Raw genomic sequence first — 14,021 nt, forward strand, 5'->3', positions numbered from 1 at the left:
AGTGGGGTGGAAATTTTGGATGAGGAGCATGTTTATGGGAAACGTCTGATGTCCGAAATGATCTTCATAAAAAGACAAAGAAACAGCCTGAATCTACAGAGCGATACGGAGGGTCTGCACTATGCATACCTAAATATAGTAGAGAATCTATCGAAAATATAATGTTTACGATGATTTCAAGGCCTTGCTATGTAATAAAAGAACATCATTGAGATCACATTCATCCATAGCATATCCTATCTAGTTTTGTAATTTTTATATGTAATTTAATCTTACTGACTTTATTTTCAAATTTATGTACAATTTGCGTGTTTATCTACAATTTTATATATAAGTTGCGTATTGTTTAACGGGTCTGACGTGTCATATACAACTTGTCTTGATAACAAACACAGGAGCTATCGATAATTACTGGTCTTAAAACGACTTTGACACACAAATACATAAACAATTAAATTTGATTTCCGACCATTATTGATTGTTCCTGCCTCGAGACACACGGGCCTAGTTCGACGAAAAAAGTCTAGTTTCTTTCTCGACGACTACCGAAAAAGAGATATGGACAGCGTTCCTTCTGGGAATCCGGTATCAGTTATTATTTGCTAATGGTATCAAACACGTATGTAGTATTATAGATTCTTCGACATAAGACGAATGAGTGGGGGTCACCGATTGTTTAACTGTAAAACACAAATTTGTAATTCTTAGATGCTGAAGATGGTCTAAACCCGAAGACCGAAACGTACGATTGGAATAAAAAATAAAAAAATACAAAAAAACTTTTCGTTTAGAATTGAATATAATATATTAGCGTAAGAACTACAACGCATGACTCTTACTTAGCCCTTTGGTAACCTTGTATTTAAAAAGAGTGCTTGGTAAAATTCCATAGTAGAATATGAACTAATTATATGTATATACTAATTGTACGTAAACAAGGAAAATTCTTTCAAGTTCTTATCATGCGTTAGACGATAGTCTAACCTTTTATAGTCTAATCTGTGATAACAGGTAGGCAGACAGACAGATAAACTGTAAGATAAACAAAATCTAGCCGACACGTGTATCAAAACACCACTAAAGCAAAACGCTGGTTGTGATGGACGACGAGTCGATGATCGAAGCTCGCTAATTCATTTCGCGAGAAGATCATTGATCGCAATGGCCTTCATCACAACAGCCTTGCGCGTCTGATTTATTTGAATTTTTTTCCCACGAGCCGATCGATTAAGTTCTATAACTTGCCTGTTTAACGCCTATATTATTTTGCATTTATGTCTATATATTTCGTAGAAAATACAAGTTTTTGTTTCCACCGTCTTTCTGAACTTTTAAAGTAGCTTTAACACAATGGTCAAAATAATATATTATCTCATTAGCATTGATATAAAATATTTTCTATTATTATAATTTATAAACGCTTCAATTATTAAAGATTTGTTACCAATGAAATGTATTTGGCATGTAAATATATAAATTATGATTTGTATTGAAAAACAATGATTAAGATAATTTGTTCAACAGTTCTAGAAAGCACAGGATTAGAAAATTTAAAATTTCATCGCGCATTAAAAATATTAATAGAAATTTGATAATATATTCAATTATCAATAATAGATCATTATTAGACTTTTCTGAAATTGATGAAAAGATCGTATCATGAACATCGAATTGTTTGACTGATTAAAAAGTGTCATTCAACTTCTTCAAATTCGTAATTAATTATTGCTCATTCTTAATGCGATATGTATTAGATAAGACGTAATAAAGAGAACATTGTACCCGTCATAATAATTATTATTTTAATCAGAAATATTTGATAAACGCGTATGCTTTACACCTAGGTGTCTATTATCAGTATCTGCAATATACAATAAGATATAAATTATTCTTTGTATTTGTAAACGATTTTCGATCCTACGCAACATCTAATTTACCTCTCTCTTGATATATAATAATCGCATCGTTTCTTAAACGCGATGACCTTTTCGTAATAAGTTTTCAGCGGTTTTAACTCCGTTTCGATTAAATCTGTTTCAATTTTGTTTATTAACAAATCACATATTTGACTTTTTGCTTATCGAGCAAAAATTATATTCCTCACATCGCATGTTTCTCTTTGAAATTTCACCACTCACGTCACTAATCTCAATTGACGATTATCAGGATACAGCATCTGCATTCGCGACAAAGTGCAATGTACGATACTTTGGCATCCTATAAACAGGGATATAATTTTAATAATAAATTTTGCAATGTGTCTTGTACAAAACGTATATAAAAACATGATTTAATGACTTTACGTATGACGATTGTTTAACATCTTTAACGCATTAAATTATATCTTACAATATGTAAATAAATTTCGGATAAAATTTTTCGCAATAGAGATCAGTGCAACTCAATACAAGATCATTACGTTGTGTTACTACTGTTTATATATATTTATAATTTTTAATATTAAATATCTTAATCAGATTAAAAAATTATTAAATTAAAAAAATCTATAAAGTTCTGCATGCATACATACACTGTAAAAAAAAATTTGTTAACTTGACTAAACCGTTCAACTAAATTACTGTTTTGTTAATTGAACATATATTAGTATTTAAGTCAAATACGTTTTGTCAAAAGTTTTGTTAGATTTAATATGTTATATTTAATTTAAATATTTTTATATGTTCAGTTAACAAAATATTATTTAGTTGAACGGTTTAGTCAAGTTAACACATTTTTTTTTACAGTGTATATATTTAAAGCGTGAAATTAATATTTAGTATATAATATAGTAAATAGTAACAGTAATCTCTAATAAATATTAAATATATCTAATTTAAATATATATCTTCTAGTTTTTCTCTATCTATATAAATCTATTTATACATCTAATAAATAATAAATCTAATTTATAATAATAATAATAATAGTAATATCTAATAAAATGTGTTAGCACGGTTCGAAGGATCATATTATACTTTAATTGAAAATTATGAAAATTGTAAGAAATATCTTTTTTTATAGTGTAAATTTTAAAATCATCTTTCTTTATCGGTAAGCGTTCAGCTCAATATTGTGTAACATGGTCCAATTCATATCATCGAACCATACATCCTTAAACAGCAGATAAATCATTATTGCATTATACTTCGTTATAAAACTCGAAAAAATGATCCCGGTCATCGGATTATCATACATTGCGCTCTCACTTAAACAGTGATTATTACATGTCGATCGAGAAGGTAAGTGCGTGATAACCTCACCAAATTTGTTCGATAAACAAAACCTGTTCGAGTGCGTTAATGCTTGCAACACTCGAAAATGCTTAAAAACATTTCAAATGAATGATTCAGAGATAAATATGTATATAAATATTACACAATGACTTGCGTAAATCTACTATCAAGATGTAATTTCGTAGAGATTTGGCTGATAAATGCGATGACTGATAAGACTTTTAATAACTTGAGTTCCAATCAGACAATCACGTCGAAATGTCGTTCAACTTTCCACCATCGAATTTAATTTCATCATCGAATAGCTGATTTATATTATCGTACGTTGATTGCGCGAGGGACCAAAAAGACATCGTACACGCAAATAAATAGGTACTGGGAGGCAAATAAATGTATTGATCCCTAATGCGAGATAATTTATCTAGCTTTATACGTAAAAAGCTTCGAAATGATAAGCATTTAATCATTGAAAATTTTACATTTGATGAATAATTTCACACTTTTACGAATAAAGTTTAATTCCAATTCAGTTTTTAATAATTTACGAGTGGAGCGAGCGCGCTTTAGGGAAACGAGACGAGAGATCGAGGACTCAGTTGTGTTTATTATCACTAGCTCTGAATGCAAGTCTAGAATCTGCTAAATGCGGGTCATTGTCAATGCGCGACGGCTTTAGGTACAATAAATGGCGTGCAACGAGGTTATCAGCGAGGCCCAACCCGATTTCTAACGGACGAAGTGTCCGAGCAGCAGTTGTAAGAGGAATAACGGACTCCCCAAAACCACCTTGGCCCATTATTAGCCGTTAGAAATGAAACCTGTTGGATCCTCGCGAGACACCCATTGCGCTCCGCTACTCTTATTCCTTCCTTTACTATGTTCGACAGATCGTATCACTTGCTCGCAGATTACCACTTATTATGCGACAGACCTCATCATTTACTCGCAGATAAAAAATAATTTTGTAAATTTTTTTAATGGTGACTAGTCAAAACTTTTATATTTATATATCTTTATACTTTTTTAAGTTTAGCTTTTAACTATTTTTATAAATTTATTAGTTTATTCAAATTTGTTAGTTTTGTCTTAATGTTATGCAATTTAACAAATAGTAACTTGATTCAATATCTGCGTGCGTAGTCGGGTAATCGGATTACGAAAGGAAAGTTGAATGCAAGTTAATAAAGAAAATATATATATTCTTTTTTTTAGATAAATAAGACGCATTTAAAAAACCCCGTCTATTTATTTTTCTCGCGTCTTTCCTTCCCACGAAAGTCTTTTCCAACGGAAGTCCTGTCCAAACACAGCTGGCACAGATCGGTTCCGATAAATATGCATCTTAAAAACCACACACATATATATACACGCTCACACACACACATGTATAACAAACAAACAAACAAACACACACACATATATGTATGTACCTATATGGGATAACAATGGTAAATCTCGCGGACGCGCATAAAAGGGCGTGTCGCGCGTGGGCAGATTTAAGTCGACAATGTCAACTGTTTAAGAATACGGTACGAGATTATTGTGTGAACTAAACCGGTACATTTACCGGGTCCCACTCTGACCCACATACGCGGTTCGGTGCCGGAAGAGATGCAGCCTGCAACTTCGTGCGCGATGGAGCACAAAGGTGAATTAAGACTGACCCAGAGATTGACCCAGTCTCTGGTTGTTTTCTTCATTCGGCAAAATTGAAGACATCGTTTTATGAAATAGAAAATAATTAGGAAAATGATTATGATAAAAATTCATTACATATAAATGTATGTACATACATAACAATTTATACTAAAACAACTGAAAACTTGTAGACTTGACTCTCTTTTTCCCTCAAATTTAGAGGTGCGAATTCATGGGACGCTCGTTTCAACATTACATGTGGTTAGGTGACTTTGATTTGACGCTAGCGTCAGGAAAAAAAGCTGGATTTTCTCAACTTCAAGCCCACGACATATAAGATACGGTGGTTACATACGATACTGCCAAATATCGATAAATTCGATGCTAAATCCTTTTCAAGCGTTTTTACAATGTAGCATCAACTTTGATCAGATCATCTATTTTGACGCGAAAAATGAGCATCGAGCGTCAGCTGAAAAAGCTGAAAAAGCTCTTAATAAAAAAAGGATGACTCGAGAATAATAACAAATATCTCTCTAGATCTCTATACCGACTCTGTATCAATTAACATCTTGTATGATAAGCAATTGATAAATTTAATATAATGTGCAGCTTTATTTAGACCAGAGGAGAACAATAGAAGGACAAATGATACAATAATCTTATCCAGTTGAATTTAGATTAGATCTCTGATTGGATACGTAATTCGTATTCAGTTGTGGAATATTTCGATTGTGTAACGAGACGCGTAATACGCTTTTCCATTTATCGTCAATCGAACGTTTGAGTGCAATGACCGAAGGTCCTTAGTACGTGAGACTCCGAGAACTAGAGCTCCCGAGTGAGAGGTAGTAAATCTTTCGGCTCTAGGTTAAATGCCCGTCTAAGCATAACTGCGCTTAGCATGCATGCATCTCTCTTTCTCTCTCACAGTCATTACAAATTTAAATATTATTTTGAAAGCAATAGAAGAAATATGCATACATATGTTTATACCAGATATTTATTCTCCGTGCTCCATAAACGAAATCAGTTGCTACAATCAATTAACATTGAGTTTCGTGCTGTAATTGTATTATCAACGATTAATCATTCTTAGAATACACAATTCTGTTAATAATATACGAATAATTCTCGCATCATTAATTTTAAACGGATATCTCGTGCCGTCGTAATTGAAAAGCTCAAACGAGCGCAAACAGACTTTATTCGCAAATATAGCAAGATGTGCCGCATTGTGTGCCGCTTTGCTTGACAAATGATGTTTGCATAACAGTTTTTCACTCTCAAGAGGCGAATATAAACGGAGAACGTAAGGGGCCATTGGACGACTTTTTTTTATCATTAGAGGTATTGAACTAAGCGTTTCTCGAAAATATACCGTGTATATAATTATATATCTTTTTGTCAATTGAAAATTGAATTAAGGGAACAAAATAAAAAATTGTGTCGATGGAATTTCTTTGTAGCAAAAATTCTCGGCCATTTTTCAATGAAACGCGAAGAAGTTAAATCTTAATCTTGCTCCAAATTTCTCCAAAGAGTATGACTATAGTGCTAAACTATTGCGGAAATGGGTGTAGCGGTTTTTCCCCAGGAATAGCCAGGAATAGCGTTTAAGAGAAAAAGACACGCACCCACCTTTCGGTAATTGTTCGGCGCAGCGCGGCGATACCCTTCAATTATAAGCTCGCGTGATCGAGCAAGAGTATTATACGGCCGGAGCGAAGTGCAGCGGATAACGAGCGCGGCGCGATAAATGAGCGGTCTGGTATGCGAGTCATACACGTATATACACATGTACTCGTATATACATATATATATAGCAGTCGCCGATCGATCGATCGTAAAACGCGTAAACGTAAACGCGAACACACGTGCGGGAGCGACATGCCGCTTACTCGCCGCGCGAGAAACCGGGGCTGCAATTTCTGATTGTTTACATGTGAGGGCATTGCCCGGGATGCCGCTTACCTTACCTTACATTCCAGATGTGTGTCCCACCTCCTACTTGGGCCGCGCCACCTTCTATCGCACTCACGCAATGCGTAAATGCCGTAGCGCACGTATAGTGCACGTTCTAGTGTCTCCTCTCTCCCCCTTTTGCTTCAAGTGTTGTTGGGAAATTGCTTCATCGATATCGCGCACGAGGAAATCAGGAAATGCCAGTAGGATTTCTATCAGATCTACATATATATATATATGTTGGATCAAATTTAAATAATAAGAAAACGAAATTTTAATTATATATACAGGGTGATTCACGTAACGGTCGCCACGATTTTTGGGGTACTTACAATAATCTGACAAAAAATGTCATTAATCAGAAATTTACCAATTTGTAAACAAACCGTCAACAAATTTAACAATAATTTAATGATTGCATACAATTTTACTTTATGTAACATTTTAATTCAAAATTAACGATTTTAAAGCTTCTACAGCGTAATTCTTTGCTATCGAGGAAGTTCACTAAAAACGTAAATAGTAAACAGACTTTGACCTTATGTTACATCTATTAATCTGATCAGGAAATTTTTATTATCAGTTTATCTAGTATCAATTTAGTGTGTTATTATTTTTATTTACTATTTACTATTTATTTTTATTTTATTTACTATTTATTTTTTATTTACTATTTATAGTGAACTTCCTCGATAGCGAAGAATTACGCTATAGTAGCTTCAAAATTGTTAATTTTGAATTAAAATGTAACATAAAGTAACATTGTATGCAATCATTAAATTATTGTTAAATTTGTTGACGGTTACAAATTGGTAAATTCCTGATTAATGACATTTTTTGTCAGATTATTGTAAGTACCCCAAAAATCGTGGCGATCGTTACGAGAACCACCTTTATAAGATTAAAATATAAAATATCTCGTAAACTATTCACTTTTTGACCATCCTACCCTTATAATTTTTTATCCAGAATATTGTGAGGAATCAATTTATATAAAAAAAATATGATAGTTCCATTTAAAAAATTCAAGGTGACATTAATTTGTTTATAAAAAAAAAATTTTTGTTAAAAATTTTTTATTGCATGTTAAAGTTTTCGTAAAGCAGATTGATTTTCACTGTATAAACTTTTTTTTAAACTGGTGGAAATGTCCCAAAAATCGTGGCGACTGTTACGTGAATCACCCTGTATATACAGGATGCAACTGAAAAAAAAACATGTATGGAGCACACCATCAAACTCTCTGACTAATTTGGAGACGATTTTTCTTCAGCAAAATGTCAAGGGAGTCATCCATTTTTTGCATGTTTCCAATTTTTGCTCATCATCATGTACCTTTGTAATTAATAAGTTATTAAATTAAAATTTTCTATTAAAATAAACTCTACCTGAAATTAACTGAAGAACGTTTTATTAATATTTTAATTTCATAAAGTTTAGTTTGCCAGAAGCTCTTCTTTTTCAATCATTTATAACTTTTGAAAATTACTGGTGCTTCAACATTTTCATTAAGGAAAAATCATCTCCAAATTGGCCTCCGTATTTGTTTTTTCAGTTACATCCAGTATATATATATATATATATATATATATATATATATATTATATCATAAATAAAATATATCTTTGAGTCAAAAGTTGATTCCAGGTTATTTTTGTTGTATCTATGATATTAAATTATCTGGTAGCGATGATAGCCGGCATCCCTTTGATGTACAAGATTACGAAATTGATTAATTTTATATATATATATATCAACTTTTGACTCAAAGATATATTTTATTTATGACACCTGTGTATTGTTTCTATAATTAGTCTATAATTGTTATCTTATTTACTTATACTTATACTTATAATATCTTATACTTAATTGTTATCTTATTTACTTATACTTATACTTATAATATCTTATACTTAATTGTTATCTTATTTACTTATACTTATAATATCTTATACTTTACTTATACTTTACTTATACTTAAAACTATCCGATAGCGACACGCTACACTTATTTTATCATACTTATGATATGAAATTATCCGGTAGCAATATGCCAGTCCATTTAATGTGTATAAGATTACGAAATTAATTAATTTATCTATAATCAACAGGTCAACGTCCGGCGCGCGTTGCAAGGCGACATACGTGATCAGAAAGCGCACCGCGTGTTTCTCTACGTGCATCTCTCGCAAATTCTATTGGTACATAGAGAGCGCCGGTTAAGCCGATCGCCGCGAATTCATTAAGGAAGAAGAATGTTGGATGCACTTATTGGTACGTGCGAGGAATTGTGGACCCCGACTATTTGCAATAGCGAGGGCGACGTTTGCGATAGAATGCGCCATTGTTGCGAGGAACACGCGACTTATGTAAATCTTTCGTTGGCGAAAACGGCGGTTTATTATATAGCAATACCGCGCCTCAGGTATGCATCCGAGGGGATGTTTAACCTACTCGTACGTCCTCCTTTTCTTTTCTTTTTTTCTCCGTACGCGTAATAAGCCAATTGTCGGTCGACGACAATTGCGATCTTGCCGTTTGATGCATCTCCCCACTTCGAATTTTTACAGGCTCAGTAATTAGTTACACGTGGCCCGGACTCTCGTGATCTTCCCTCCCTCCTCCCTTCCTCGGACAATTGTAATTTCCATCATCAATTGTTACAGTTTGAATACCGTCTGATTCGCGAGGAGGGCAATGACCGAGTATGGAGCTTCGGGCGGAGAAGAAGATACTGGGCAGCTTCGAATTTTTTGGGCAGCTCGAAACCTAAGCGACATGTACAAAAAGACATTATGTTTCGAAATCTTGTATCCATATTTTTTCGAATAAAATTGAGATTTGAAGAGCAGTGTTCTCTCCTCCACATTGCAGTTGCTAGAGACTGACTTCTGGACAGAATCGCGACAAAGAGCGACCTGTTTCGCACGAAAAATCCGAGGAAAATCCTCGGCGAACAGTTTTCGCGTCGCCAAACTCTCCCCGATTTCCATCGCGCGAAATCCTCGTTTCGCATACCGCCACATCAGTCATCGGCGATTTAGCATACCGCGAATCGCGCCTGCCGACGTGCGATTGTGATCGGCTCCTCATACGCTCTTTGAACGGGAAGGGAGCAACAGCCAGCAGCACACGTCCTCCACATGGACGGTCGTTCACCCTTGGCGCCGATCACAGACAGAGCGTAGACCGCGTTTCTTCGCTCTGTCCCTTTCCTCGTCCTCTCATCGTCGAATGCCGTTGCGTCCTCTCTTCTCCCCAGCTTCTCTTCGCTTCCTCTTCTTTGCCGGTAGAAAAACCGAGTCCTTTCGTCGGGTACCTTCCTAATATCATATTTCTTTAGGTATTCGTAATACTGCATTCTTGGAAATTGTCTCAATTGTCTTCTCCTTTGTACAGTACAACATTAATCTAGTTGTGGAAGAACAAAGTAGTTGGTTTGTCGGTAAGTTATTTCAATTTTGATTATCTAATACAAATTTTTACATAAAAATGTTTACGTACATATATTTAAACAGATGTTTTGAATGCAGGTATTTTTCCTTAACATATATGCAGTCTGTAGGCTGCAGTCATTTAATTTCATTAATAAAAAAAAGTAATAGACTTTTATAGTTATAGACACTATGTACATACGATATTTACAAATATGTAACTTTAGTTTAAAATGTATTATTATGATTTTAAATTTTGTATTGTTTTGTTATATTATCGAAAAAATTTTATTTATTTATTACAGTTAGAAATTCGTAAGCCACGTGATTTAATTTTTATTTCCTAAAAAAAATCTTGTCCAAATATGAGACTTAAAAATGAGTCCGATATTAGAAACACTTCCCTTATTGAGACGAGAGTCATTTACCGAGTCATTTCCGTCTCTCCTTTTTCTTGGCGGCGTAATGTGACACCACGATGCATTTCTAATTTTTCAGGATGTCGTTCCAGCGTCCACAAGCGCATTCGCGTTCGGCATCGAGGCAAAATAGAAGGAAGGGGGAGGAGACCCGAGAGGGTGGAGAAGGGGGGCCATGACGATTTTCTCCAGAGAAGTCTGTTTCGCGGTCGTTCACCTCTTATGAACGGTCACATAAAGGGTATGTGGACGTGATGCGTTATACTTCTGCATTGTTTTTTTTTTTTCTTTCATCGTCGGTGAAGTGGATTGATTTTCGTCTACATCTCGTTGCGCTCTACTTACACACTGTAATTGCCATCGTAACGAGATTAAAAAATTATTTCGTTGTTTGAATCGCACTTCGGTGACATTTAATTTCTTTCTCATCGATTTTCGCTCTTAATTGATGCAATAAGATGACGCAGCATTAAAAATCTTGAAACTTTCTCAACGCACAGTATTGAATAATCATTTGGATATTACATATTGAAAGAAAAATGCTTCAATTTCTACACGAAAGAATTTTTTCAAGAATTATTTTACAGAAAGTATCATAAATTTGTAGATCAATGGTGTCTTAATATTAATACGCCTCGCTTATTAGATTCGTCAAGGAGAGATTTTTGAATTTTAACTTTCCTCAACTTCCTTCGAAAACGGGTTTTTCCAGAGAGATGAGTCAAATGAGCGGTATCGGACGATAATAAATTAGCATGTGTCATCTCGCGATTGATCGAAGGAATACTCGCACTGATTGATTTAATCTTCGTACTCTTCACCCCGTCGAGCGATCGTGCGAAAAATGACGCGATGAGCTTGTGTTCGTGTGATCGACGGTATATTCCGAAGATCGCGAAGGTCGTGCGCGGTTATCTGGAGGAGCACGCGTGGAATCCTTCATCGTCGCGACAAAGTCACGAGGATAATCGAGGCGTGGTTCATCGCGGTATCGATATCCCCTTACATTGACCTGCGCTGAATCGAGCAAATAATGAAGAGAGAGAGAGAGAGAGAGAGAGGGAGAGAGAATCGTTACGTTCTCCATGTTCTGGATCAATGACCGAAGAAGTGCAATCTCCGACTCGTACGCATTTCGAGTGCTTTCGCGTGAACATGATATTGCACTGTGAAGCTTTGATAGAAACTTATCAAAAAATTTTGATAGTCACGAGTACGTTGCGATTATTACCGCGTCGGATAAATTCAACGAACGTGCGTTAACGCGCACTTAATTACATCGGCAAAACGGAAAATTTTAAGAGTCATAATAAGTCGCCGTGTTTTAATTTTTGATGAAATGCTCTCGCACGAAATGCAATATAGTTAAGAAAAATGTTGTTAGTTTTAGAGTAGAGATAAAAATAAATTAAATTTCAATTGAGATCTCATGGATAAAGTTGAATATATTGAAAAAAACGAGATAAAGACATTAAATGAAAATTTCCTTGTTTTTGGGAGAAGAAAAGAGATAATCATTTTGCGCATTGAAAGACGAGTTAAACTTTACGGTTTTTTTTTTTTTATGAGACTCTTGCGCTGACGTCGCTTCAATGTAAAGTGCTAATACCGTGAAAATTCCATTTGTAGACAACGACTCGAGTTTTTGGCGAGCCTAAGCGACTTGCCGCTCGCTGGAGACGGACAACGTCGTAAACTGAAACGAACGCGTTTCATTCGTTCAAATGCGTAACGAAAACGATTCCGTCTGCTGTGGGCATCAAGTGATCTGCCTGGGGAGATATCATATAAATCAATTTCTGTTGGCTAATCCAATTCCTGAAACTGTTTTCGTGAACCTGCGTTCTCTTGTGCAAGTACATGGTAAACACATGACTATGCATGATTATGACTGATACGATGTTCCCTGATAATTCTGGATTTTATCAAATCCAAAAATAGAAAGAGACGGGACAAACTCATGTTTCTCGCGTGATGATGTATGATTATCAAAAAACAAGTAATTTCCTATCTCGTATCTTTCGTGTCTTATTTCTGTTGAACACTTATTCCACTAATGAACCTTAAATACTAGTTTATATTACGATTTATGTGATTGCGATTTTCCTCTTTATCCTAGTAAACTAACTTCGTAAGAAATAGAAAAAAAGAGAGAACGTCGTTTCCGCGAGGTACGATGAGGAAATATACTCTCCACAGGCTCAAAATATACATTCAGATATTGTTTGTTTAAATAAAATTTTATTAAACACGTACACACATGTTACATGATAATTGAAATAATACCAATAACAATAAGGCCCTGCGCACAGTAAAGAAAATATTAGGAATAGGCAGAGTTGGGCAGATACTTCAAAACAAAATATTTAAATACAAGATACAAGATACTTTTTGATATATATTTAAATACTATTTAAATACTTTGGTTTTGACATATATTTAAATACTAATTGTATTTAAATACATTTATAAATACTTTTAAATACAATAATTCTTTAAATTTTCTGATTATATATTGAAAGTAGAATTGTATAAAAATAGAATCAAAAATCAGCACTTTGAAAGATAAGTTTATTTATTTTAACTTTAAACTTCATAAAATAATAATAATAAAAATAATATTATATAGACATATAATAGCATATATTATATAATTTATATATTATATATAATAGCATATATTATAGTAATTTAATATTTATTTATCATCACTACAAACTATAACTTTGGTAATTCTTATTGCCTTTTAAAAATACCAATGTTTCAAACATTTTGTCAGATATAGAAGATCACGAGTAGACGACTGTATAAATCCCGTAAAAGAAAACAGTCTCTCTACGCAGAAGCGTAGAAGAACATAGACTAGTATTAAATTTTATAAACGCCTTTTGCACACGTGGGATAATAATGTAATTACATAAATACATTTAAATACAAGATACATTTAGATTAAATAATTAATTACAAAATTCAAGATACTTGATTATTCGGTATTTAAATACTGTATTTAAATAAGATACATATCTAAATACGTATCTCAGATACTTTAAGATACATATCTGCCCAACCCTGGGAATAGGAATAAATATTAAGCATTAGGCTTACTGGATAATACAAAAGTACAAGCAATAGGAACAGAAAATAGAAAATATTCATCAATAGAAGCAAGAAATATCTATTGTTATCCCCCTAATATCTATCTGCTTTTGTTGATGCATGGATATTTTTATTCTCTGGTCTTATTGTCTATACTTTTGTATTGTGCAGTAGGCCTAATGCTTAATATTTATTCCTATTTCTAATATTTTAATTTTTTCTATTGCGCGTGGGCTT

General features: G+C 33.8%; 1 protein-coding gene across 4 annotated transcripts in view; it reads left to right on the forward strand.

Moving 5' to 3' along the window:
* The window catches only part of LOC145946585 (uncharacterized), a 64,661-nt gene extending 50,898 nt beyond the window's left edge, over window positions 1–13,763 (forward strand). For 2 of the 4 annotated variants that reach the window (XM_083056290.1, XM_083056288.1), the window contains 2 exons: window positions 8,947–9,109; window positions 9,502–9,876. In XM_083056290.1, the coding sequence (XP_082912416.1) occupies window positions 8,947–9,081 (135 nt within the window). In that variant the 3' untranslated portion in view covers window positions 9,082–9,109; window positions 9,502–9,876. Of the gene's footprint in view, window positions 1–8,946; window positions 9,110–9,501; window positions 9,877–10,767; window positions 10,930–12,317 lie in introns of those variants that run through there. The other 2 variants (XM_083056292.1, XM_083056289.1) reach the window with 2 other exon arrangements.
* The last annotated feature ends 258 nt before the right edge of the window (window positions 13,764–14,021 follow it).

The sequence above is a fragment of the Prenolepis imparis genome, unplaced genomic scaffold (genome assembly GCF_030444845.1).
Source record: "Prenolepis imparis isolate NDT839.2.m4 unplaced genomic scaffold, iyPreImpa1.0 SCAF_17, whole genome shotgun sequence".
In the NCBI taxonomy this organism is placed as follows: domain Eukaryota; kingdom Metazoa; phylum Arthropoda; class Insecta; order Hymenoptera; family Formicidae; genus Prenolepis; species Prenolepis imparis.